At 44.1% G+C, this 27400-nt stretch overlaps 1 protein-coding gene across 4 annotated transcripts; it reads right to left on the reverse strand.

The window, feature by feature from the left end:
- Positions 1-1205: 1205 nt before the first annotated feature.
- Positions 1206-27204, reverse strand: LOC124036216 (lysine-specific demethylase 2B-like). Of its 4 annotated transcripts, XM_046350488.1 has the most exons (11): positions 27001-27201; positions 26499-26705; positions 6346-6570; positions 5724-5867; positions 4822-4908; positions 4099-4398; positions 3122-3921; positions 2807-2970; positions 2509-2670; positions 2039-2257; positions 1206-1818 (listed from the first exon to the last, which is right to left on the reverse strand). In XM_046350488.1, exons 2-11 carry the CDS (start codon positions 26550-26552, stop codon positions 1637-1639), a joined length of 2337 nt encoding a protein of 778 aa, XP_046206444.1. In that variant the 5' UTR covers positions 26553-26705; positions 27001-27201; the 3' UTR covers positions 1206-1636. The 4 variants fall into 4 exon arrangements, with proteins under 4 accessions (XP_046206444.1, XP_046206446.1, XP_046206445.1 ...); XM_046350490.1 differs by having other exon boundaries at positions 4111-4398; positions 26499-27204; XM_046350489.1 differs by having other exon boundaries at positions 4099-4389; positions 26499-27203.
- Between the last annotated feature and the right edge of the window lie 196 nt (positions 27205-27400).

Here is a 27400-nt window from a genome sequence, read left to right on the forward strand (position 1 = left end):
GATGAGCAAATGCTCTTTCAAAGAAACTTACTGCACACCAAGTCTGGAGGCCACTTATTGTATGTATGGGTGAAAAATGATTCAATTACTTTACACACTCACATTATGTGGCGGCAGGGTAGCCTAGTCGTTAGAGTGTTGGACTAGTAACCGGAAGGTTGCAAGTTCAAACCCCCGTGCTGACAAGGTACAAATCTGTCGTTCTCCCCCTGAACAGGCACCCCATGCCCTATGGGGCTTTGGTGAACAGTACATGGCAACCCAGGCCATCAATGAAAATAAGAATTTGTTCTTAACTGATTTGCCTAAAGGCAAAATAAAAAATAATGGGCTCTTGCTAAAACATGTGAAACACAAGATTGCATTTTCCTGTTTCATACAAATTTCAAAAGGTGTCACAGAGATTTAAAAATACATTTGACTAACTCTTCATATTGGTTGACTGATTCATTTCAAGCTGTATTAAATTTAAGTACTTGAGCAACATTTATTTAAAGATGCAGAAATCGCCCGGCATTTCCTGGTTGCAAAAATGTTAATAGTTCACCCAAATTTTAGTTTGTGGCAAAAATAAGCAAGTATAGTGTAGAATACCATCTAAACCACTATATTTTCCATAACCAAAAATATTGTATTTTCAGCTGTTTAAGGCTGGTGTACAAAAGCAAAAGAAAAAAACAAAACTTAAGAACGGGAAGCATAGAAAGAGCTGAACTCTACCGCTTCTTAGACTTGCTTTCAATGACAGGTCTATAACGCACAATTCTATGTGAAATTGGTCAGGTCACCCCAAAAGTTACATATGGCAGCTTTAGACTTTTATCACCAATTTGTAAGTCGCTCTGGATAAGAGCGTCTGCTAAATGACTTAAATGTAAATGTAAATGTATAATGTGTATTTTATCATGGCTTTATTTTCATGTTTTATGTAAAGTAAATCCAGTCCAAGTCAGTAACTACCGTTAAACTGTAATGTCAACTTCAGAAATTGGCACATGATATCAGGTAAAACACAGCATCCAAAAATATATATTACCATCGGGGTCAAGGCAAACTGATACAAAGGATCTGTAGGTCAATATTCAGTTCTATGACATGTCATCTGGGGTCTGTTCATAGGTTGAAATCTGGAGTGTATCTGGTACTGCATACATAAACTTTCACTGAAACTTAAAAATGTTTTGCCCAATGCATGAATTGTTGTATAAAACAAACCTAAAGAGTAGAAAAAAGAAAATCCCCAACAAATTCAAATCAATATAACAAACCTTAAAAAAAAAAAAAAAAATGTACAAACACAAAAAGAAACACTCATGCAGGCTGTTTTCCTTCACCATCTCCTTCTGTCCAGTAGCTTTACATCTTCCCCTTTCAGCTCAAGGATTCTACAACATCCAGAAAGATCGATGCAAAAAAATCTGCCCAGTCCATTTACACACCTCTGCTTCTCTCCTCAACTCATGTGACATTGTTCGTTCAGAAATCTAACACGGTATATTATCCACTGAAGAGGAAATAAACATACAAAACCAACCAGTTCAGGCTTGATGGGGGAAACCTTGTCTTGCTCCATTTAGTGCAAAAGGTAGTTCTTATGTTGTGTACATTTTGGCCTGCGTCAGTGTGCCTCAATGAACTAGCCGAGTTTCTGCAGTAATTTGTCCTCTTTGAGGCCAAACTGTACACTTACAGACATCTCAGCTATGAACTGTTCACAGGCCGTCTTGGTCACCTGTTTGCAGTAGCGTAGGTCAATGTGACAGATGCTTCCACAGCGCTTGAAGAAGGTAAGGGAATGGTCTGTCACCCTATTACAAACTGGAGGCGGAGACAAAAACAGAGCCAGGCATGAGGAAACGTGTACAGGGACGGATTGAATATTACGTACGCTAAAACGCAACAAAGACTATAGTTAAACTCTTAATATAAAATCGAGATAACAGTTTAAGAATAAATACCTCTTCTATACCCTCTAATATTAACAGACATGATAAAAAGTGAAATAGCAGAGTAACTTAAAAACAGCCAGGTTTCCTACCTGACAGGTTGATCTCTGTGAGGGAGTCCCTGGTTGTGGTGCCTGCGGCCGTCAGCAGGTTGACTGACTGGTTGTTGACGTGGTTGCAGTAGCTCAGGTCCAGTTGTGAAAGTACCGGCATATGTCTGATAATCAGACGCAGAGAGGCGTCTGTGATGTCCAGTCCGGCCAGACGCAAGTCCATAACGTTCCTCAGCTTACAACGGTTGTCCAACTGTCCTGGGTGGGTGGAGAGGAGGAATAAAATGAGTCATTTCCTGTCTCGCGGTCAAACATGGCGAGTAATGGCCTTCATTTTGGTCCTTTAAATAAACACATGTGAACTATCTAAAGATCCCCTCACATTTTCTTCCTAATGGGTTTTAAAAAGAGGAGCCTCGCAGTCACACCCAGGATAACCACCAGGGGGGTGGTTATAACGTAGCCGCGTCAATTTCACACAACTCCCCCCTCCGGTTGCCGGTGGTTACCTGGTCTGTTGTCGGTCGGAGGCGAGAGCAGGTCCCTCATCTGGGCATCTTTGAGCCCCTCTACCCACTGCACATCCAGGGTGCGCAGCAGAGGGCAGCTAGAGGTGCAGAGGGCAGACACAGCCACCCACGAGCACCCGGAGAGCAGCAACACCCGCAGACCTGCAGGACAGAGCGGAGTAGTGTCAGATGAGTTGCAACGCCGAGATAGAGACACAGAGGGATGGGCAGTCTCTAATCTCGACCCAAAACCACATTTCTCTCTCATAGATCAGTGTGACATGGCCATGGTACATACCTGGTAAGCGGTTTATAAGCCAGCTTAGTTGCTTCTTGGAGATGTTGGTCCAGCTGAGGTCCAGTGAGAGGGGCTGTCTGCGGATGATGCCACTCAGCATAAGGGGAGTGATAGATTTACAGCGGTTCAGATCGATTATGGTCCACAGTCTTTTATCACAACACCTGTCAGAGATAGACAATGGAGACAGACACTCGCTATTTGTAATGGACAAGTGAAGGTTTTAGATACCTAGATTCAAATATACCAAGTGTTTACGTTTTTAAAAGGCCCGCGATGTGAAGTAAGACAGTTTGAGTAGAATGGAGCTCTCACCATCGGTTCCATGTCTTGCAGACACGCATGCAGACACACAGCTCCTTGTGTGTGATGTATCCGAAGATCTTCACCCAGACCTCTCGCTGCACCGCGTGGGTTTTCCCGTCCACCAGGGGCAATCTATCCGGCGGGGGGCTGATGGGGGGCGGCCGGATGACGTGGCGCTCCATTTGGACACACTTGGGTGGGGAGCGTGGGGGCAGCGGCCTGGTGCCAGGGGAGCTCCTGTTGAAGCCCAGAGGGGTGATTTGGCCGGGGTAGAAGTGGCGCAGCTCCCAGGGAGTGCAGTTAATTTCCTTGGTCCAGAGGTGTGGCTGCTCCCCTCCGAGGTCACTGCCATTGCGGAAGCTCCTCTTTGGCTCTTCATTCTCACTCTCTGGCTCCACCTTCAGGGGCTGGCGGTTCTCATTGGCAAGGCAGTCCTCGGTCTTCTGGATCTCCTGGTTCAGTGCTTTGCTCAGCTCTTTACTCAGCTCTTTGTTTGGTAATCGGCGTTTGCGGCACGCTTTGGGACGTGGGCCCTTCTCCTGGGGTTCACTGCCCCCCTCACTACTGGGGCCAGCCCATGGAGAGCTGCAGTGAGACTGGTCACTATCTAGAACAGGAGTTTTGAGAGGAGGCCTGGGCAGGCTTGTCTTTGCGTCCTCGTCATCCTCGTACTCTGCCTCCTCCTCGGTATCGCCTAAACGCCCTCTCCTCTCCAGGCCTTGCCGGTACAGAGAGGCCTTCTCCTCTTCATCCACCTCCTCCTCTTCAGTCTTGATCTGATTAAGGAACAGATGTCCATCTGACTTTCCCTGGAGATAGGAAGGTTTAGTTAGAGAGTATGTTCAACTATGTATACCAGAGCACATAGCATCCAGACTTTAAACAAAAGGAGTTGCTTGGCATAGCATGAAAATTGCCACCCATAGTGAGAGTGTAATGTTATACTAACAAATACAAACCACATGCTAAAATCAGAGTATCTCTACCTTCTTCCTCACATCAAAGTCCTCTTCATAGTCATCGTCGAAGAGCTTCCTCTTCTTCCTCAGTTTGTCCTCAGGTCTGGGCCGAGGCAGGGTGCTAGGGGACAGGACAGGGGGTTGTCTGTGAAGGGGCTCCCATTCCTCAGGTCTGTGTCTGGGAGTCTCATCCCTCTCAGGCTTCCTCTTGACTGTAGATGTAGAGGTGGACTCGCCCTCCTCCTTGACAACCTTCTGCTCCCTCAGCAGAGAGCCAGGGAGGTTGGACGCGTACTTGAACCCTGGTCCCCTTTTTTGCTTGCAGACCAAAAGGTGGGGGAAAAAAAGGAGACAACTTTATACCTTTTGCTTATCACAACGTTGTCAACAAACTGAGCTACTGTTTCACAAGAGTTAAACGAGATAGACTGTGACTACCACTTCTAGAGAATTAGGGGTTGGTTTCCCCTGTAACAGAAAGGGCATTGGTAAGTAGCACAGTAAGTAAACGAACAGGAAGTAAAAACCACAAAGTAAATGCATTATGAAATGCCTCACACTTGAAAGAATTTAACTCTTTGGGGAATGTTTTCCAAAGTTCACAGCCCTGTTTATTAAGTCAATGCAAATCCAACACCAGACTACAAAATATGTCGTGGCAACTGAAATCAGTAATATACCCAGTAACATGTACAATGTATATTTCTGCACATACTTGAGGATAAATGATGAATTCATACAGGTACTCACTTTTCCTGTTTTCCCAGCGTAGTTGCATTTGGGACATTCCCAACAGTTGGGAAGTTCATCATTCACCACGCCAGAGGCATCTTTAACCTGAAAACCATGAAGGAAAATAGCTAGTTGACAAGAAGGGCAGACAGGGAGTCAAGAATAAAGTACAATGTTTTCACCACAGAGAGAAAGCGGGACCTGAAAGCACGACTGGGTCCACTTAACGTGAGGCGGTGAAAAACACGTCCTTTTTCACTCAGACAATTAAAGTGAGAATCTCTGGACAACCGACAACCTCTAGCATCTGATATAAAGACAGTCACACAAATTCCTATTATCAAAATGAAAAATGTATATTCTTCAGCAATACTTTACCTATCACTTTAGAGTATTAATGTGCATGGAATACCAAAGGCAGTCACAACTTCCCTTCATTTGAACAGGTTTGAGCAAGATCATGCTATGGTTTGGCAGAATGGTGAGTCACTTTGCATTTGCTTTGCATCCGGCTCGACCCGGCAGTGTCAACAACACTGCAAAGTTCTATTCTTATGCCATGTGGTTTCAGCTGGACACTTCCCCTTCCCAGACACTATATTAGCCTTCTGTAAGTCAATCTGGAGGAAGGAAATTGATGAGCTGGTTCAGTCCGTGTCAAACAACAACAGGAAGTCCCCACCATACCAACGCCTCAAGCTGCCTTGTAAAACTGTCTGAAAGTCAAACGCAGTGAATCACCTACCACTGGTACAGCAGCAAACATTCCAGGATACAGTATTACCCTCAAATGAGTCACAAAGCATATAAAAACCATTCAGGCGAATCTCTCACACACACAAATGATGAGTCATGAAACTCATCAAGTGGATGCTTGGCCTCGTGTCCAGTCATGACCTGACAGGCTCATCCTAGCTCACCTTTAAGCAGTTGGGGTGAACAATCTCACTGCAGATGGAGCACTCCATGAGCATGATGTTAAACTTGTCCTCCTCTTCCTCCAGGGAGTCCTCCTTACCTGCTTCTCCACACACGACACACACAGCCGTGTGGGGCAGGACAGGCTACAAGGGACAAACACAACATTCCGTAAAACTCATTGATTCAGACACATTGGGTCTACTATGCCAGTGTGCAATACAATTTGGAAATGGTGTTCATAAGTTGCAACGGGTCATTCTGTGTTTCCTGTTTCAGGAGAATCATTAACAGACATTGGCGACGACGCCAAGCCGTAGACAAATGTCCACTGATTGGACAGAATCTAGAGACCATTGACACATGAATGAGTCATACTGTGCCAAATAAAAAAAATGTTAGCACTCACTTCCTGTTGTCTCGCTCTGTATCATCTGGTCGGTTCTCTTACGCTGACCATGGTTTTAAACCCTGAACCTCTCATTATGGTTTGTATGTCAAATGCACAGTCTTTGCATGTGGCACAGCACTGTATCATTGAATAAGACAATATTGGCTAACTGAACTCTCTGCTAAATAGTATGGATAATGAAAAGCCTGTGTGGTTTCTTTGGCTTTACTCACTGCAATGCACTGCCTCATGATACAGGACTGCTTCATGCGCCCAGGTCCTCCAAACTTCTTCATGTCTTTACAGAAGTGACAGTCTCCACACTCGGTTCGGAGGCACGCCTCACACTTTCGGCAGCGTGTTCTCCTGCGTCTGGCGCCAGACGCACTGCGATTCGACGGCAGCTTGACCGCGGCTGACGTCCCCATCTTGGGCTTTGGCCGGTTGGCTGCATGCTGCTGCAGAGACAAATGATACAATTCAAGTTGAGGTGGGAAATGTAATGTACACCGTCACCCAAGACAGTAAATACCATCGACTTCATTACTGAACACAAAGCATCTAGTACTGTATGGTCTAATTCTGACATTCATAAAGCTAGTGAGACGGTAGTGCAGAGGCCACTGGCTGTGAGCCACAAACAAAAAAGATTCTCCCAATGCTCTTCACCCAAGCCTAGAGCCACCAGAAAAATAAAACCATCCAAATGAGATTCCCTATGCAATTACTGAGACACATTTTTGTGCTGCAGAGGCGAGTGTTTCCTTGGAAACACAGTCCCCCCTATTTTCCCTAACCTTTTGAATAGAATAATGAGAGAAGGTGGGAACTAGCAGAGACATACTGTACTTTTAACTTTAATGGGAGGGGGGTTAGGATTATTTTGAAATAAATCATTTTCATGACTCCTCTTGCAGCGGTAAGGTACACAACTTGAGGTCATGGGAGATACGCTGGGAAAAAAAGTTAAGAGATTAATGTGTTGTAAATTGGGTTATTCATTCCCCTGGTGGCTGTTCTTACTGGCACTAAAAACACTTTGTTGTGGGATCGATGAGTGAAATAGCAGGTAGATTCTAAGAAAGGACCATTCTCCTTCCCTGGCAGGCTATAGCATCGGGAGTGGTGGATATGCACCTATAGTGATCCCTGAAGGGAAACTAAACCCAATAGATGTACACCTCAAGTAGAATCCGCTGGTTGTCACAAAGAACCCGCAGTCCCAGTCGAGCATGGTGACCTGCCTACTATCTCCTGCAAAGGACATCAGTGACCCGCACAGCTCATCTATTTTTTTATTTCACCTTTATTTAACCAGGTAGGCTAGTTGAGAACAAGTTCTCATTTGCAACTGCGACCTGGCCAAGATAAAGCATAGCAGTGTGAACAGACAACACAGAGTTACACATGGAATAAACAATTAACAAGTCAATAACACAGTAGAAAAAAATGGGCAGTCTATATACAATGTGTGCAAAAGGCATGAGGAGGTAGGCGAATAATACAATTTTGCAGATTAACACTGGAGTGATAAATGATCAGATGGTCATGTACAGGTAGAGATATTGGTGTGCAAAAGAGCAGAAAAGTAAATAAATAAAAACAGTATAAAAACAGTATGGGAATGAGGTAAGTGAAAATGGGTGGGCTATTTTCCTATAGACTATGTACAGCTGTAGCGATCGGTTAGCTGATGTTTGAAGTTGGTGAGGGAGATAAAAGTCTCCAACTTCAGCGATTTTTGCAATTCGTTCCAGTCACAGGCAGCAGAGTACTGGAACGAAAGGCGGCCAAATGAGGTGTTGGCTTTAGGGATGATCAGTGAGATACACCTGCTGGAGCGCGTGCTACGGATGGGTGTTGCCATCGTGACCAGTGAACTGAGATAAGGCGGAGTTTTACCTAGCATGGACTTGTAGATGACCTGGAGCCAGTGGGTCTGGCGACGAATATGTAGTGAGGGCCAGCCGACTAGAGCATACAAGTCGCAGTGGTGGGTGGTATAAGGTGCTTTAGTGACAAAACGGATGGCACTGTGATAGACTGCATCCAGTTTGCTGAGTAGAGTATTGGAAGCCATTTTGTAGATGACATCGCCGAAGTCGAGGATCGGTAGGATAGTCAGTTTTACTAGGGTAAGCTTGGCAGCGTGAGTGAAGGAGGCTTTGTTGCGGAATAGAAAGCCGACTCTTGATTTGATTTTCGATTGGAGATGTTTGATGTGATTCTGGAAGGAGAGTTTGCAGTCTAGCCAGACACCTAGGTACTTATAGATGTCCACATATTCAAGGTCGGAACCATCCAGGGTGGTGATGCTAGTCGGGCATGCGGGTGCAGGCAGCGATCGGTTGAAAAGCATGCATTTGGTTTTACTCGCGTTTAAGAGCAGTTGGAGGCCACGGAAGGAGTGCTGTATGGCATTGAAGCTCGTTTGGAGGTTAGATAGCACAGTGTCCAATGACGGGCCAAAAGTATATAGAATGGTGTCGTCTGCGTAGAGGTGGATCAGGGAATCGCCCACAGCAAGAGCAACATCATTGATATATACAGAGAAAAGAGTCGGCCCGAGAATTGAACCCTGTGGCACCCCCATAGAGACTGCCAGAAGACCGGACAGCATGCCCTCCGATTTGACACACTGAACTCTGTCTGCAAAGTAATTGGTAAACCAGGCAAGGCAGTCATCCGAAAAACCGAGGCTGTTGAGTCTGCCGATAAGAATATGGTGATTGACAGAGTCGAAAGCCTTGGCGAGGTCGATGAAGACGGCTGCACAGTACTGTCTTTTATCGATGACGGTTATGATATCGTTTAGTACCTTGAGTGTGGCTGAGGTGCACCCGTGACCGGCTCGGAAACCAGATTGCACAGCAGAGAAGGTACGGTGGGATTCGAGATGGTCAGTGACCTGTTTGTTGACTTGGCTTTCGAAGACCTTAGATAGGCAGGGCAGGATGGATATAGGTCTGTAACAGTTTGGGTCCAGGGTGTCTCCCCCTTTGAAGAGGGGGATGACTGCGGCAGCTTTCCAATCCTTGGGGATCTCAGACGATATGAAAGAGAGGTTGAACAGGCTGGTAATAGGGGTTGCGACAATGGCGGCAGATAGTTTCAGAAATAGCGGGTCCAGATTGTCAAGCCCAGCTGATTTGTACGGGTCCAGGTTTTGCAGCTCTTTCAGAACATCTGCTATCTGGATTTGGGTAAAGGAGAACCTGGAGAGGCTTGGGTGAGGAGCTACGGGGGGTGCGGAGCTGTTGGCCGAGGTTGGAGTAGCCAGGCGGAAGGCATGGCCAGCCGTTGAGAAGTGCTTATTGAAGTTTTCGATAATTATGGATTTATCGGTGGAGACCGTGTTTCCTAGCCTCAGTGCAGTGGGCAGCTGGGAGGAGGTGCTCTTGTTCTCCATGGACTTCACAGTGTCCCAGAACTTTTTGGAGTTGGAGCTACAGGATGCAAACTTCTGCCTGAAGAAGCTAGCCTTAGCTTTCCTGACTGACTGCGTGTATTGGTTCCTGACTTCCCTGAACAGGCCTATACAACATTTAAACAACCTACACAAAATACATATATATAAATATATATATAAAAGAAAATATATATATATATAAAAAAAAAAAAAAAAAAATATATATATATATATATATATTTTTTTTAAAGGTACGAATTACATGGTGTCAAAATATGACCGCTTTAAAATAAATAGACACCAGATCAGTTTTCATCTAGAGGTTTGGACTCTTAATGACATAATCAATGCTTTTCAATTAGAGAACACAAATAATGAAACAAGCTCAGTAACAAGAACTTCAAGGCACAGGGAGGGGTGTGAGGACCGTTTATTTAACTAGGCAAGTCAGTTAAGAACAAATTCTTATTTTCAATGACGGCCTAGGAACAGTGGGTTAACTGCCTGTTCAGGGGCAGAACGACAGATTTGTACCTTGTCAGCTCAGAGGTTTGAACTTGCAACCTTCCGGGTTACTAGTCCAACGCTCTAACCACTAGGCTACCCTGCCGCCCCAGTTGACTGCAGAAATCCAAAACAACCACAATCTATTATCAAGCACTGCAAAATCAGAAGGCTATCGCACTCCTGCTAGGCTTAAGTAAGCATGTCAACACTGCATGCTTGTGTACTTATGGCCCAAACACATCTGCCACTGTATTAACCAGTAAGTCCATCAATGAAAATAAACATGAATCACAAGACAGCAACAACACACAGGTTCACCAAAAACATCTTACCACCTAGCAATGCTCCTCAATTAAGAATGAATCCACAACAGTGAAAACCTTCCGCCCCTGAACTAAACACTGAGATACCCACGTCACAGCCCTTACATAATCATCCTCCTGGACTATCCTGGCTAATAAGGACAAAAACCTCCGTTTTATAAAAGCAGATGGAATTCTTGCTGAGGGCTTAAAGAGAGAGAGAGAGAGAGAGAGAGAGAGAAAACACACACTACAACAGGGTCATTGAGAACAAAGTGTTCCTTCATGAATACCAAAATAACATTTCACCGGGGACGGGAGACATGCCACAAGAACATTTTCTATCAGGAAGCTTTTCTTCAGGTTTGGAGAGAGAGTTGTTTTTGATGACATTTCATCTTTGGCCATCCTCAAGCATATTTCCAGATCCAAACTGAGATTCTCAAACATATACCGTTGTTGACGACACAACATCTAACAGGGATTGGGAAACACAGACTACAATGCTTTTCAGAATAAATATGATTGACCAATAAGTGTGTGTGAAGACACCAGAAAAACACTGACTATCAGCATTGCACAACATTCAAGTGCGATTGCAACATATTCCTGGCATTGTCTTGAACTGTTGAACTTCTAAAAACAGATCATTTTGAGAGACCTTTGAGCAGAACTCTACAAAATGGTATCCAACACAACAGATCCGTAACATCAAAAAGGCACTAATAGACAGACAGGATCAACGTGTAGGCCCACTAGAATCCCATGTGTGCTGCACGACCTCATTTCCCCTGGGACACCCTCATCTTCACCCTGACAGAGTCCTTGAGTAAAGTATCTGATACTCTCTTACTCCAGATATTCAAGCGTTGTGTGCAACAGCGTCAGCATGACAAAAATGCTTGACAAAGTCTTTGATGTAAATAAACAACGTCCTACACAATTCTGTTCTACCAAAGGGGCACGAGTTTTGTCTTGGTTAAAACAAACAAAATGAGTACTTACCTAACAAGTGGGTGAGTATGGTCTACAAAGCCCTGACCTCAATCCTATAGAAAATATGTGGGCAGAACTGAAAATGTGTGTGCGAGCAAGGAGGCCTACAAACCTGACTCGGTTACAGCAGTTCTGTCAGGAGGAATGGGCCAACATTCCCCAAACTTATTGTGGGAAGCTTGTGGAAGGCTACCCAAAACATTTGACCCAAGTTAAACAATTTAAAGGCTATGCTACCAAATTCTAATTGAGTGCATGTAAATGTTCTGAACCACTAGGAATGTGATGAAAGAAATAAGAGCTGAAATAAAATCACTCTCTACTATTATTCTGACATTTCACATTCTTTAAATAAAGTGGTGATCCTAACTGACCTAAGACAGGGAATTTTTACTAGGATTAAATGTCAGGAATTGTGAAAAACTGAGTGGTGTATGTAAACCTTCAACTGTACACACACACACACACACAAAATAAAAAACACAACATGCAACAATTTCAACGATTTTACTGAATTACAGTTCACAAAGAAAACAGTTAATTGAAATAAATTCATTAGGCCCTAATTTATGCATTTCACATGACTGGGAATACAGATATGCATCAGTTGGTCACAGACACCTTTAAAGATATATATATATTTTCAAAGGGCCTCAGGACCTCGTCACAGTATCTCTTTGCATTCAAATTGCCATTGATAAGATGCAACTGTGTTCATTGTCCGTAGCTTATGCCTGCCCATACCATAACCCCATCATGGGGCACTGTTGACAACAGCAAACTGCTCGCCCACACAATGCCATACACGTGGTTTGCGGATGCGAGGACGGTCGGACTCATGCCCAAATTCTCTAAAACGAAGTTGAGGGCAGCTTATGCTAGAGAAAGGAACATTAAATTATCGGGCAACAGCTCTGGTGGACATTCCTCCAGTTAGCATGCCAATTGCACAGTCCCTCAAACTTGAGACAACGCACATTTTAGAGTGGCCTTTTATTGCCCCCAGCATAAGGTGCACCTGTGTAATGATAATGTTGTTTAATTACCTTCTTGAGATAATCCATCCATCTAACAGGTGTGGCATCTTGGCAAAAGAGAAATGCTCACTAACAGGGATGTAAACAAATTTGTGCACAACATGAGAGAAACAAGCTTTTTGTGTTTCTGGAAAATTTCTGCAATCTTTTGTGTGTTGCGTTTATATTTTTGTTCAGTGTAGACCCACACTATGAGGTTGGCTTAATACTGTGAAAATTATTATATTGCCATTTTAGTGTAAGAGCTGTTTGAAAAGACCACCTGAAAATGTAGTCTGTTTTGATGGGAGTCTTGGCCTGCCTGGCAACATCACCAGGCGGTGACATAATTATCATAATAATAAAAGCCCCATAAAAATCCATCAATTTAAGATAAATATCTGTTTTTTGCATTCGGTGCTTCTCAGTCCACCGCATCAGCAGATGTCTCACTTCAGCATCTGCGTTGAAAAGGTAACAGACCTAGAGCGTCTGTGATGCCTCGCAGAAGGCGGGTGGGAAAGCTGCACATACCGTCAATATTACTCGCAAACATGCAATCATTGGACAATAAATTAGACAATTACGATCAAGAATATCCTACCAACGGGACAGCAAAAACTGTAATATCCTAGGTTTCACAGAATCGTAGCTGAATGACGACATGGATATTCAGCTAGCGGAATATACGCTGCACCGGCGAGGGAGGGCAGACCAACTCTCCAACAGAAACAAACTTTCCAAAAGAGATCACGATGACACACGGAGCGTAAATATATATATTGATTGCAATTATTCCCGAATGAGTGAGCGTTCATGTGCAAAGTCTTAGCATTTCAATTGTTAGAATTATCAAGTGTGTAGTGATTAATTTGCGTAATTCCCGCCTTTCTCAGTCTACACCAACTTCCTATTTTTCTACCAAGCCGCCATGCCAGTTTACACATCCCCCTATAATTTCCTTGGAACCATATCTACTCTGTTTGTACATGCATTTTTATGATTATTTAGTTAATAATTTATTATTATTTATTTATTAACAGAGACAATTGAAGTATGGAGGATTCATAGTGAAGACTGGGTTCGTGCAGATAACCAACTATTTACGATGTATGGAATGAGACTAACGTGAGGTAAAGAATAATTCATTAATTAGAAGACCAATTGATCAGATATTAAAATATCTGAAAGTTATATTAGGAACATTATATCTTTGTAGTCTGAATATTTCCCTTGGTGGCCCGACTTCCTAGTTAATTACATTTACATGATTAAGTTAGTTTAGTCACATAATAATAATAATAATAATAATAATGACAGAGAATGGTTTTTTTTATGATGCCAAAGACACGACACCAGCAACGAACCATCAAACAGGCAAAACGTCAATACAGGGCTAAGATTGAATCATACTACACCGGCTCCGACACTCGTCTTATGTGGCAGGGCTTGCAAACTATTACAGACTACACAGCCACGAGCTGCCCAGTGACACAAGCCTACCAGATGACCGAAATCACTTCTATACTTGCTTCGAGGCAAGCAACACTGAGGCATGCTGGAGAGCATCAGCTATTCCGGACGACTGTGTTCACGCTCTCCGTAGCCGACGTAAGACCGTCCGGAACAGGTCAACATACACAAGGCCGCGGGGCCAGACGGATTACCAGGACGTGTGCTCCAGGGCATGTGCTGACCAACTGGCAGGTGTCTTCATTGACATTATAAACATGTCCCTGATTGAGTCTATAATACCAACATGTTTCTAGCAGACCACCTGTGCCCAAGAACACAAAGGCAACCTGCCTAAAATACTACAGTCCCGTAGCATTCACGTCCGTAGCCATGAAATGCTTTGAAAGGCTGGTAATGGCTCATATCAACACCATTATCCCAGAAACCCTAGACCCACTCCAATTTGCATACCGCCCAAACAGATCCAAAGATGATACAATCTCTATTGCACTCCACACCCTCTCCAAACCAGTACAAAAGGAAGACCTACGTGAGAATGCTATTCATTGACTACAGCTCATCACTTAGCTAAGGACCCTGGGACTAAACACCTCCCTCTGCAACTGGATCCTGGACTTCCTGACGGGCCGTACCTAGGTGGTGAGGGTAGGTAGCAACACATCTGCCACGCTGATCCTCAACACTGGAGCCCTCCAGGGGTGCATGCTCAGTCCCCTCCTGTACTCCCTGTTCACCCACGACTGCATGGTCAGGAACGACTCCAACACCATCATTAAATTTGCAGACGACACAACAGTGGTAGGCCTGATCACCGACAATGACGAAACAGACTAGAGGGAGGACCTGGCCGGGTGGTGCCAGAATAACAACCTGTCCCTCAACGTAACCAAGACTAAGGAGATGATTGTGGACTACAGGAAAAGGAGGACCGAGCACGTCCCCATTCTCGACGACGGAGCTGTAGTGGAGCAGGTTGAGAGCTTCAAGTTCCTTGCTGTCCACATCAACAAACTAGAATGGTCCAAACACACCATGACAGTCGTGAAGAGGGCACGACAAAGCCGATTACCCCTCAGGAAACTAAAAAGATTTGGCATGGGTCCTGAGATCCTCAAAATGTTTTACAGCTGCAACATCGAGAGCATCTTGACTGGTTGCATCACTGCCTGGTATTGCAATTGCTCGGCCTCCGACCGCAAGGCACTACAGAGGGTAGCGCGTACGGCCTAGTACATCACTGGGGCTAAGCTGCCTGCCATCCAGGACCTCTACACCAGGCGGTGTCAGAGGAAGGCCCTAAAAATTGTCAAAGACCCCAGCAACCCCAGTCATAGACTGTAATCTCTACTACCGCATGGCAAGCGGTACCGGAGTGCCAAGTCTAGAACAAAAATGCTTCAAAAGTATTTACCCCCAAGCCATAAGAGTCCTGGTAATCAAATGGTTACGAGGACTATTTGCATTGTATGCCCCCCCCCAACCCCTCTTTATACGCTACTGCTGCACTCTATCATATATGCAGACACTTTAACTATACATTCATGTACATATGTATATACTACCTCAATTGGTCCAACCAAACAGTGCTCCCACACATTGGCTAACCGGGCTATCTGCATTGTGTCACGTCACCCACCAACCCCCATTTTACGCTACTGCTACTCTCTGTTCATCATATATGCATAGTCACTTCAACCATATCTACATGTACAGTCATTGCCAAAAGTTGAGAATGACACAAATATTAATCTCTACAAAGTTTGCTGCTTCAGTGTCTTTAGATATTTGTCAGATGTTACTATGGGATACTGAAGTATAATTACAAGCATTTCAAAGGTTTTTATTGACAATTACAAGAAGTTCATGCAAAGAGTCAATATTTGCAGTGTTGACCCTTCTTTTTCAAGACCTCTGCAATCCGCCCTGGCATGCTGTCAAGTAACATCTGGGCCACATCCTGACTGATGGCATCACTGGGGCGGCAGGGTAGCCTAGTGGTTAGAACATTGGACTAGTAACCGGAAGGTTGCAAGTTCAAACCCCTGAGCTGACAAGGTAGAAATCTGGCAGTTAACCCACTGTTCCTAGACAGTCGTTGAAAATAAGAATTTGTTCTTCACTGACTTGCCTAATTATTATTATTTTTTTAAATGGCAGCCCATTAGAGCATAATCAATAATTGGAGTTTGTCAGAATTTGTGGGGTTTTGTTTGTCCACCCGCCTCTTGAGGATTGACCGCAAGTTCTCAATGGGATTAAGGTCTGGGGAGTTTCCTGGAACATGGACCCAAAATATCGATGTTTTGTTCCCCGAGCCACTTAGTTATCAATTTTGCCTTATGGCAAGGTGCTCCATCATGCTGGAAAAGGCATTGTTCGTCACCAAACTGTTCCTGGATGGTTGGGAGAAGTTGCTCTCGGAGGATGTGTTGGTACCATTCTTTATTCATGGCTGTGTTCTTAGGCAAAATTGTGAGTGAGCCCACTCCCTTGGCTGAGAAGCAAACCCACACATGAATGGTCTCAGGATGCTTTACTGTTGGCATGACACAGGACTGATGGTAGCGCTCACCTTGTCTTCTCCGGACAAACTTTCTTCCGGATGCTCCAAACAATCGGAAAGGGGATTCAGAGAAAATGACTTTACCCCAGTCCTCAGCAGTCCAATCCATATACCTTTTGCAGAATATCAGTCTGTCCCTGATGTTTTTCCTGGAGAGAAGTGGCTTCTTTGCTGCCCTTCTTGACACCAGGCCATCCTCCAAAAGTTTTCGCCTCATTGTGCATGCAGATGCACTCACACATGCCTGCTGCCATTCCTGAGCAAGCTCTGTACAGGCGCCAGGACCGCCTCTCAACTTTAGGAGACGGTCCTGGCGCTTGCTGGACCTTCTTGGGCACCCTGAAGCATTCTTCACAACAATTGAACAGCTCTCCTTGAAGTTCTTCATGATCCGATAATAAATGTTTGATTTAGGTGCACTCTTACTGGCAGCAATATCCTTGCCTGTGAAGCCCCTTTTTGTGCAAAGCAACAATGACGGCACGCGTTTCCTTGCAGGTAACCATGATTGACAGAGGAAGAACAATCATTCCAAGCACCACCCTCCTTTTGAAGCTTCCAGTCTGTTATTCGAACTCAATCAGCATGACAAAGTATTCTCCAGCCTTGTCCTCGTCAACACTCACACCTGTTAACGAGAGAATCACTGACACTGCTAGTCCTTTTGTGGCAGGGCTGAAATGCAATGGAAATGTTTTTGGGGGATTCAGTTAATTTGCATGGCAAAGAGGGACTATGCAATTAATTGCAATTCTTCTGATCACTCTTCATAACATTCTGGAGTATATGCAAATTGCCATCATACAAACTGAGGCAGCAGACTTTGTGAAAATTAATATTTGTGTCATTCTCAAAAGTTTGGCCACGACTGTACATACTACCACAATCAGCCGGACTAAGCGGTGTCTATGTAGCCTCGCTACTGTTTTTCACTATCTTTTTACTGTCGTTTTTATAACTTTACTTACCTATTGTTCACCTAATACCTTTTTGCACAATTGGTTAGAGGCTATAAGTAAGCATTTCACAGTAAGATCTATACCCGTTGTCTTCGGCGCATGTGACAAAAAACTTTAATTTGTAGCGTCTGAACAGTTTGGCCCACAAAGTCTTATGGAAAGATGAGACGCTCATGACCATGTCGGTAGTGTTGCAACAAATGCTTTCTGGTCTTTCATATATCTCTCTGATGTAGGAGAGACACTTCAGAACAATCTTCCCTTTGAGTGAATCTGTTCTTCAATATGTTTATATAGGCTAATACAGTGCATTCGACAAATATTCAGACCCCTTGACTTTTTACACATTTTATTCTAAAATGGATTAAACTGTCTCCCCAATCATCAAATCTACACACAATACCGCATAATGACAAAGCAAAAACAGGATTTTAGAAATGTTTGCAAATGTATTAAACATAAAAAAAAAACTGAAATCTTCCATTTACATAAGTATTCAGACCCTTTACTCTGTTGAAGCAACTTTGGCAGCAATTACAGCTTTGAGTCTTATTGGGTGTGACACTACAAGCTTGGCACACCTGTATTTAGATAGTTTCTCCTATTCTTCTCTGCAGATCCTCTCAAGGTCTGTCAGGTTGGAAGGGGAGCGTCGCTGCAGAGCTATTTTCAGGTCTCTCCTGAGATGTTTGACTGGGTTCAAGTCCGGGCTCTGGCTGGGCCACTCAAGGACATTCAGAGACTTGTCCCGAAGCCACTTCTGCATTGTCTTGGCTGTGTGCTTAGGGTCGTTGTCCTGTTGCAAGCTGAACCTTCACCCCAGTCTGAGGTCCTGAGCGCTCTGGAGCAGGTTTTCATCAAGGATCTCTGTACTTTGGTCCGTTCATCTTTCCCTCGATCCTGACTAGTCTCCCAGTCCCTGCAGCTGAAAAACATTCCCCCAGCTTGATGCTGCCACCACCATGCTTTACCGTAAGGATGGTATTGGCCAGGTGATGAGCGGTGCCTGGTTTCCTCTAGACGTGACGCTTGGCATTCAGGCCAAATAGTTCAATGTTGGTTTCATCAGACCAGAGAATCTGGTTTCTCATGGTCTGAGAGTCTTTTAGGTGCCTTTTGGCAAACTCCAAGCGGGCTGTCATGTGCCTTTTAATGATATTATGGCTTCCGTCTGGCCACTCTACCATAAAGGCCTGATTGGTGGAGTGTTGCAGAGATTGTTGTCCTTCTGGAAGGTTCTCCAATCTCCACAGAGGAACTCTAAAGCTCTGTCAGAGTGACCATCGGGTTCCTGGTCACCACCCTGACCACGGCCATTTTTTTACTTCACCTTTATTTAACCAGGTAGGCTCCCATGTACAACTGCACCTGGCCAAGATAAAGCAAAGCAGTTCGACAAAAACAACACAGAGAAAAACAAATGTACTGTCAATAACAATAGAAAAGAAAAATATAAATCTATGTACAGTGTGTGCAAATGTAGAAGAGTAGGGAGGTAAGCAATAAATAGGCCGTAGAGGCAAAATAATTACAATTTATCATTAATACTGGAGTGATAGATGTGCAAATAGAGATACCCTCTTGCACCCATGTAAGTAATAATATGGGGAGGAGGTAGTTGGGTGTGCTATTTACAGATTGGCTGTGTACAGGTACAGTGATCGGTAAGCTGCTCTGACTGCTGATTCTTAAAGTTAGAGCGGGAGATATAAGTCTCTGATATTTGCATTTCGTTCCAGTCATTGGCAGCAGAGAACTGGAAGGAGAGGCGGCTATACCTGCTGGAGCACGTGCTACGGGTGGGTGTTGCCCTTATCCCCTAATTTCTCAGTTTGGGCGGGTGGCCAGCTCTAGGAAGAGTCTTGGTAGTTCCAAACTTCTTCCATTTAAGAATGATGGAGGTCACGGTGTTCTTGGGGACCTTCGATGCTGCAGACATTTTTTGGTACCCTTTCTCAGATCTGTGCCTCGACACAATCCTGTCTCTGAGCTCTACGGACAATTCCTTCGACCTCATGGCTTGGTTTTTGCTCTGACATGCACTAACAACTGTTGTACCAACTAGACAGGTGTGTCTTTCCAAATCAGATGGACTCCAATCAAGTTGTAGAACAATCTGAAGGATAATCAATGGAAACAGGATGCACCTGAGATCAATGTTGAGTCTCATAGCAAAGGGTCTGAATACTTGTTTATTTTTAATACATTTGCAAAAATGTCTGAACCTGTTCTCGCTTTATGGGGTATTGTGTGTTGATTGAGGGATCTTTGTTAAATCAATTTTAGAATAGGTCTAATGTAACAAAATGTGGAAAAAGTAAACAAGTCGGAATACTTTCCAAAATAATATTCATCATAATAAATTCTAAATATTTTTCACCATGGAGAATTAAAACTATTAATCAAATAGCTAAATTATCATTGGTACAACCTTCTAACAACAATTCCATAAAGCTTAGTTGACCCCCCACTGGCTTAGACTGAAGGTTTAATTAAAGAGTTTCATTCCTCTCTGCCAATATTAGCTAGTTTTTAGGTTACAGATCCCGCTTATTAGTCCCCTCACTCAGACCACCCACTGCTAGACAGTCATAGCAAAATTCTTGCTTGAGAAATTGCTCTTGACTAAAAAGCTATTTTTGTTTCATTTTGACCACTAATTCAAGAAACAAAATAACAATTATTTTATTGCATTTGGCCTTTAAGACCTTTTTATAGTATTTTTAACCAAAGTGGTCTCGCTGGTATGAAATATTACAGAATCTAGTCAAAAATATGAAGACTAATATGTTTGTCTACAGAGTCTTGAGCTTTAATAGTTCCAGACAAGGAACAGAAACAAAACAACTGACCAGCACTTACTGTAACTTGGCTGACTAATGTGCTACGAATGTTAGGTAAGTTTGTTGAGGCCCTCAAACACTAGGCCTAGATGGGGGCCTGGTCTGAGTAAGGCCCTCTGACTCACAGTTTCACTGTGGATATCAGTGCTATGGTAGGAAGTCACATGGTTCACCATCTGCCTAGCTCCAGTGGACCCCAGGACGCCACACCACACAAAGGGAGGGGGGGGAGTCTATGACATCTCTACAACTGTGCCAAAAGGATAAGATTGAAATCATCTCCTTCATGAACAATGACTGTGCGAGTGGGTGTTTAAAGGGAAATGTCAAAATTGTTCTACTTCATCGTCATCATCATCTTCAGCACCACCCCAAAATCAACAATGTGAAAAGGGTGCATTTCTGTTTGTATTAATTAAAAAAGGATGGAGGAAGAGAAATGTTTCTATTGATGTCGGTGGGCATCATGTGATTTTAACCAATTCTAAGTAGGCATTGCCTACTAATTGGTTGATGTCATTGGAAATACTTATCTTCCTCTTATCGTTTTTACTACATCACATATGTTAATGTTGGTGTGGTGCTGGAGATGATGAATATGAAGTTAAATTCTCTTTACATTTCTCTTTAATGTATTGTGCTTCCTAACTCATAGCCCCCCAGGAAACCACCATTTGTCTTTTAATTGAAGCTGAGAGAGCAAGGAGTTTGAAGCTGGGTTGTGTTTGAATCAGTACTCAGTGAAACAATCCTACATCTTCCTCCATAAGGTCCTGGATCCCACTGGTCTAGCGTGTATTTTCTGCTTGCGGGGTAACCTACAACGAAAAGTAGCCAAACAGGCAAGAGCAATCAAGTAGTGCTGTAAGACCTAACCATTTTTCTGTAAAAATTGGGTAAATCGGTTACGGAATTGGCGGCAGAGAGAAAAGTAATTGCTGTTTTTTTCTCCATACATTTTCCTTGGAGTTAAAGAATTTTGCCGTTTGAAATCTAATTCCTGCAATTCTACATATTTGGGCATGGCTATTTCTGTGTTCTTGTGCTCAAACATAACAAAACCAATGGAGAACCCAATCGGGGCCCCTGGGCATGTACCCTGCTTGCCCTGTCAGTAATCCAGTCATGCCAGAAATACTCCTACATTTGTTTTTAGACATTTCTATTCTCCCTGACTGTTCAGCTTTTATTTTCGTGATTTCTAATTCTCAAAGATTGTACATGCAAATACCGTGCATTTGGAAAGTATTCAGACCTTGACTTTTTCCACATTTTGTTAGGTTACAGCCTTATTCTAAAGTACATGTTGTTTTCCTCAATCTACCCCATAATAACAAAGTGAAAACAGGTTTAGACATTTTCACAAATGTATAAAACAAATATGCAAATACCTTATTTACACAAGTATTCAGACCCTTTGCTATAAGACTAGAAATTCAGCTCAGGTGTATCCTGTTGCCATTGATCATCCTTGACATGTTTCTACAACTTGATTGGAGTCCACCTGTGGTAAATTCAATTGATTGGACATGATTTGGAAAGACCCACACGGTCTATATAAAAAGGTCCCATGGTTATTAGTGCATGTCAGAAAAAACAGCCATGAGGTCGAAGGAATTGTCCATAGAGCTCCCGAGACAGGTTTGTGTCAAGGCACAGATTTGGGGAAATGTACAAAAATATTTCTGCAGCACTGAAGGTCCATAAGTACAGGATGGCCTCCATCATTCTTAAATGGAAGAAGTTTGGAACCACCAAAACTCTTTCTAGAGCTGGCCACCCAGCCAAACTGAGCAATCAGGGGAGAAGGGCGGGCCTTGGTCTGGGAGGTGACCAAGAACCCGATGGTCACTCTGACAGAGCTCCAGAGTTCCTCTGTGGAGATGGGATAACCATCTCTGCAGCACTCCATCAATCAGGCCTTTATGGTAGAGTGGCCGGATGGAAGCCACTCCTCAGTAAAAGGCACATGACAGCCCGCTTGGAGTTTTCCAAAAGGCACCTAAAGGACTCTCAGACCATGAGAAACAAGATTCTCTGGTCTGATGAAACCAATATTGAACGATTTAATCAAATCACATTTGATTTGTAACATACACATGGTTAGCAGATGTTAATGCGAGTGTAGCGAAAATGCTTGTGCTTCTAGTTCCGACAATGCAGTAATAACCAACAAGTAATCTAGCTAACAATTCCAAAACTACTACCTTATAGACACAAGTGTAAGGGGATAAATAATATGTACATAAAGATATATGATTTCAAGGTTTTACTGCTAACCTACAAAGCATTACATGGGCTTGCTCCTACCTACCTCTCTGATTTGGTCCTGCCGTACATACCTATACGTACGCTACGGTCACAAGACGCAGGCCTCCTAATTGTCCCTAGAATTTCTAAGCAAACAGCTGGAGGCAGGGCTTTCTCCTATAGAGCTCCATTTTTATGGAACGGTCTGCCTACCCATGTCAGAGACGCAAACTCGGTCTCAACCTTTAAGTCTTTACTGAAGACTCATCTCTTCAGTGGGTCATATGATTGAGTGTAGTCTGGCCCAGGAGTGGGAAGGTGAACGGAAAGGCTCTGGAGCAACGAACCGCCCTTGCTGTCTCTGCCTGGCCGGTTCCCCTTTTTCCACTGGGATTCTCTGCCTCTAATCCTGTTACGGGGCTGAGTCACTGGCTTGCTGGGGCTCTCTCGTGCCGTCCCTGGGGGGATGCGTCACCTGGGTGGGTTGATTCACTGTTGTGGTCGGCCTGTCTGGGTTCCCCCCACCCCTTGGGTTGTACCGTGTCGGAGATCTTTGTGGGCTATACTCGGCCTTGTCTCAGGATGGTAAGTTGGTGGTTGAAGATTTCCCTCTAGTGGTGTGGGGGCTGTGCTTTGGCAAAGTGGGTGGGGTTATATCCTTCCTGTGTTTGGCCCTGTCCGGGGGTGTCCTCGGATGGGGCCACAGTGTCTCCTGACCCCTCCTGTCTCAGCCTCCAGTATTTATGCTGCAGTAGTTTATGTGTCGGGGGCTGGGGTCAGTTTGTTTATCTGGAGTACTTCTCCTGTCCTATTCGGTGTCCTGTGTAAATCTAAGTGTGCGTTCTCTAATTCTCTCCTTCTCTCTTTCTTTCTCTCTCTCGGAGGACCTGAGCCCTAGAACCATGCCCCAGGACTACCTGACATGATGACTCCTTGCTGTCCCCAGTCCACCTGGCCATGCTGCTGCTCCAGTTTCAACTGGCCTGGGCCCTAGGACCATGTCCCAGGACTACCTGACATGAGGACTCCTTGCTGTCCCCAGTCCACCTGGCCATGCTCCTGCTCCAGTTTCAACTGTTCTGCCTTACTATTATTCAACCATGCTGGTCATTTATGAACATTTGAACATCTTGGCCACGTTCTGTTATAATCTCCACCTGGCACAGCCAGAAGAGGACTGGCCACCCCACATATGCTCTCTCTAATTCTCTCTTTCTTTCTCTCTCTCGGAGGACCTGAGCCCTAGGACCGTGCCCCAGGACTACCTGACATGATGGCTCCTTGCTGTCCCCAGTCCATCTGACTGTGCTGCTGCTCCAGTTTCAACTGTTCTGCCTTATTATTATTTGACCATGCTGGTCATTTATGAACATTTGAACATCTTGGTCATGTTCTGTTATAATCTCTACCCGGCACAGCCAGAAGAGGACTGGCCACCCCACATAGCCCGGTTCCTCTCTAGGTTTCTTCCTAGGTTTTGGCCTTTCTAGGGAGTTTTTCCTAGCCACCGTGCTTTTACACCTGCATTGTTTGCTGTTTGGGGTTTTAGGCTGGGTTTCTGTACAGCACTTTGAGATATCAGCTGATGTACGAAGGGCTATATAAATAAATTTGATTTGATTTGATTTGATATGAATGAGTGATGGTACAGAGCGGCATAGGCAAGATACAGTAGATGGTATTGAGTACAGTACATACATAAGAGATGAGTATGTAAACAAAGTGGCATAGTTAAAGTGGCTAGTGATACATGTATTACATAAAGATGCAGTAGATGATATAGAGTACAGTATATACGTATACATATGAGATGAATAATGTAGGGTATGTAAACATTATATTAGGTAGCATTGTTTAAAGTGGCTACTGATATATTTTACATAATTTCCCATCAATTCCCATTATTAGAGTGGCTGGAGTTGAGTCAGTGTGTTGGCAGCAGCCACTCAATGTTAGTGGTGGCTGTTTAACAGTCTGATGGCCTTGAGTTAGAAGCTGTTTTTCAGTCTCTCGGTCCCAGCTTTGATGCGCCTTCTGGATGATAGCGGGGTGAATAGGCAGTGGCTCGGGTGGTTGTTGTCCTTGATGATCTTAATGGCCTTCCTGTGACATCGGGTGGTGTAGGTGTCCTGGAGGGCAGGTAGTTTGCCCCCGGTGATGCGTTGTGCAGACCTCACTACCCTCTGGAGAGCCTTACGGTTGTGGGCGGAGCAGTTGCCGTACCAGGCGGCGAATGCTTGGCCTGAATGCTAAGCGTCACATCTGGAGGAAACCAGACACTGCTCATCACCTGGCCAATACGATCCCTACGGTGAAGTATGGTGGTGGCAGCATCATGCTGTGGGGATGATTTTCAGCGGCAGGAACTGGGAGACTAGTCCGGATCGGGGGAAAGATGAACGGACCAAAGTACAGAGATCCTTGATGAAAACCTGCTCCAGAGCGCTCAGGACCTCAGACTGGGGTGAAGGTTCAGCTTGCAACAGGACAACGACCCTAAGCACACAGCCAAGTCAACGCAGGAGTGGCTTCAGGACAAGTCTCTGAATGTCCTTCAGTGGCCCAGCCAGGGCCCGGACTTGAACCCAATCTTAACATCTCAGGAGAGACCTGAAATTCACTGTGCAGCAACACCTCCCACCCAACCTGACAAGAACTTGAGAGGATCTGCAGAGAAGAATGGGAGAAACTCCACAAATACAGGCGTGCCAAGCTTGTAGCGTCATACCGAAGAAGACTAGGTTGTAATCGCTGCCAAAAGTGCTTCAACAAAAGTACTGAGTAAAGGATTTTAATACTTATGTAAACGTGATATTTCCATTTTATTTTATACATTTGCTAACATTTCTAAAAACCTGTTTTTGCTATGTAATTATGGGGTATTGTGTGTAGATTGTGTGTGTAGATTGTTGAGGAAAAAAAACAATTTTATACATTTTATAATAAGGCTGTAACGTAACAAAACGCTGAAAAGGTGAAGGGGTGTGAATACACTTTGAGAATGATCTTTTCGACATACTTTGTGTGGTTTGAGTCATTCAAGTGTACACTGAAAGCATTTTTCTGTTCCGAAAATGTATATTTTGTTTATGTGTGGTGCGCCTCTGCTAAATTAATAGAGGGTAAACACTGACAGCTCATTGTTCCCTCTCCCAAGCCCCCTCTTAAAAGGCACAGAGCAAGGTGAGGCCTGAGTTATATGAGCAATGAGGGTCAAGAAAATCATGTTATGTGAGAACAATTCACAGGATATGAGGCATTTCTCCAGATAGTTGAGACATGGAAGAAATATGTATGTGTGTAAAGCAAACTAAACCTGAATGTGACATAATGGAGCTACAGTTGGCATGGGCTGAGGTAATGTCATTGATTTACTTTAGTTTAAGTAACAAACCAAGCCTGAGGTTAAGTGAAGTGAAAGGCCCCACATGTACAGCCATGCTGCCTCCTACACTACTCTCCCACACCCTCACTGTTCACACAAAAATACCAGTCACAATGGCCCATCATTTTCCATAATCACAGTAGCTTTGACCAAGAACACAATCTGACAGGTCAGTGTGTGACAAAAACATCTAGTAGTCAGAGAGACCATGTATATTCACTGTGTCCTCTTGGGGTTTTATTTAAAACACAAAAACTGAGCTCTGAGGATACTGGATCACATAACAAAATCAAGTATGGAGATCAAATAACTACTTTGGTGGGTAGCTCATTCCTTTCTTTCTTGGGTCTGTCTGACACAAGTCGTCTGGATACAAGAGCCAGGGACAGGAGAAGGCGTATGTCTAAAACCTGTGAAATAGCTAAACTAGCTCTTGCCCAGTGGATTAGTTACCGAAACAAAATGTTTCCATTTTCCCTCCATTCCCCTGATCAAATTACTACCCTATTCCTGCTCATGATGGCAAGTGAGCAAAGATCGAGAGAAAAGAGGACGGTGGGGGGAGAGAAAATACGTTCTACTCACGATTACAGCTCTAAAGCAAAGCCCCTCTTGAAGAAAAACAACAGCATGCCGATTAGAAACCCAATGTGTTCAGTGTCAATGTTCTGTTGTCTAACCTGTTCAGATTCTGATTCATAGTCCTCTTCATCTGCACTCAGTGACAAGGCCATAGTTCCTCTCTTCTCATCGTCTGTCCAGCGTTTTAGAGAAAACTGACATGGCTGAAGCTTCCAGCCCGGCTGCTGTTCTGTTCTCTATTCACCGCTCTCTCTCTCTCTCTCAGTCGCCCCCCTCTCCCTCTCTTCACACACAGGAACAGGCAGCTGCATAGGCACACACAAGGCGGCAGGAAGCCTCATACATATGCGTTGGGAAGGTCAGGGGGAACAGGCCAAGCCAATGGAGAGACAGATGGCATTCGGTTAAATGTGTAGATATATGTGAATGCACTCCTTCGCGCCCCCACCCCTCTCCCCCTTCACAGTTGTGAGCTATAATTTTAATGATTTTTTCTATCTCTTATTTTTTATTTCTATTTTATTTTTAAAGTAAACAACACAAACTCATCTCGGGGAAGAAAAAAAAGGCGAAACTAATCTACGCCGTTCTGATAAAAACCTTAGGGCATCTAGCCTCGGGGGATGCCTTGCTTGACCACACCCTCCTTCCTTGCTCCTGGCCTGTCCTGCATCTTCCACCAATCCAATTGTTTCTTATGGACAGAAAAGAGCAGAAGCTCTGAGCTGTCCGATCAGGTCCATTGTCTACTGTCCGGCGCCCAGAGTCAGAAATGGTGGTGGAACTGGAGGGGGTAGGGAGGGAATGGTCAGGAATAGCACAGACCGAGGGTCATTAGAGGAGACAGGGGCAAGGGTAAGACATCTGGGTCGTCGGGAATGATGAGGGTGGTTGCATGTTCTAATACAATATTTTTCATCGTGATTGAGGATGTATTTTACTTGGTGACAGATATAGGAAGCAATCAGCTGCTCTGGGTTTGATTGCTCTTTCTTAGTGT

Source organism: Oncorhynchus gorbuscha, linkage group LG05, assembly GCF_021184085.1.
Source record: "Oncorhynchus gorbuscha isolate QuinsamMale2020 ecotype Even-year linkage group LG05, OgorEven_v1.0, whole genome shotgun sequence".
Taxonomy (NCBI): Eukaryota; Metazoa; Chordata; class Actinopteri; order Salmoniformes; family Salmonidae; genus Oncorhynchus; species Oncorhynchus gorbuscha.

Coding starts and splice junctions, on each gene's coding strand:
- LOC124036216 (XM_046350488.1), bottom strand. CDS start 26,552: ATGGCCTTGTCACTGAGTGCAGATGAAGAGGACTATGAATCAGAATCT. Junction 6,571..26,498: donor ATGAATCAGAATCTGAACAG/GTTAGACAACAG, acceptor TTGTCTCTGCAG/CAGCATGCAGCCAACCGGCC. Junction 4,909..5,723: donor TTCACCCCAACTGCTTAAAG/GTGAGCTAGGAT, acceptor CATGGTTTTCAG/GTTAAAGATGCCTCTGGCGT.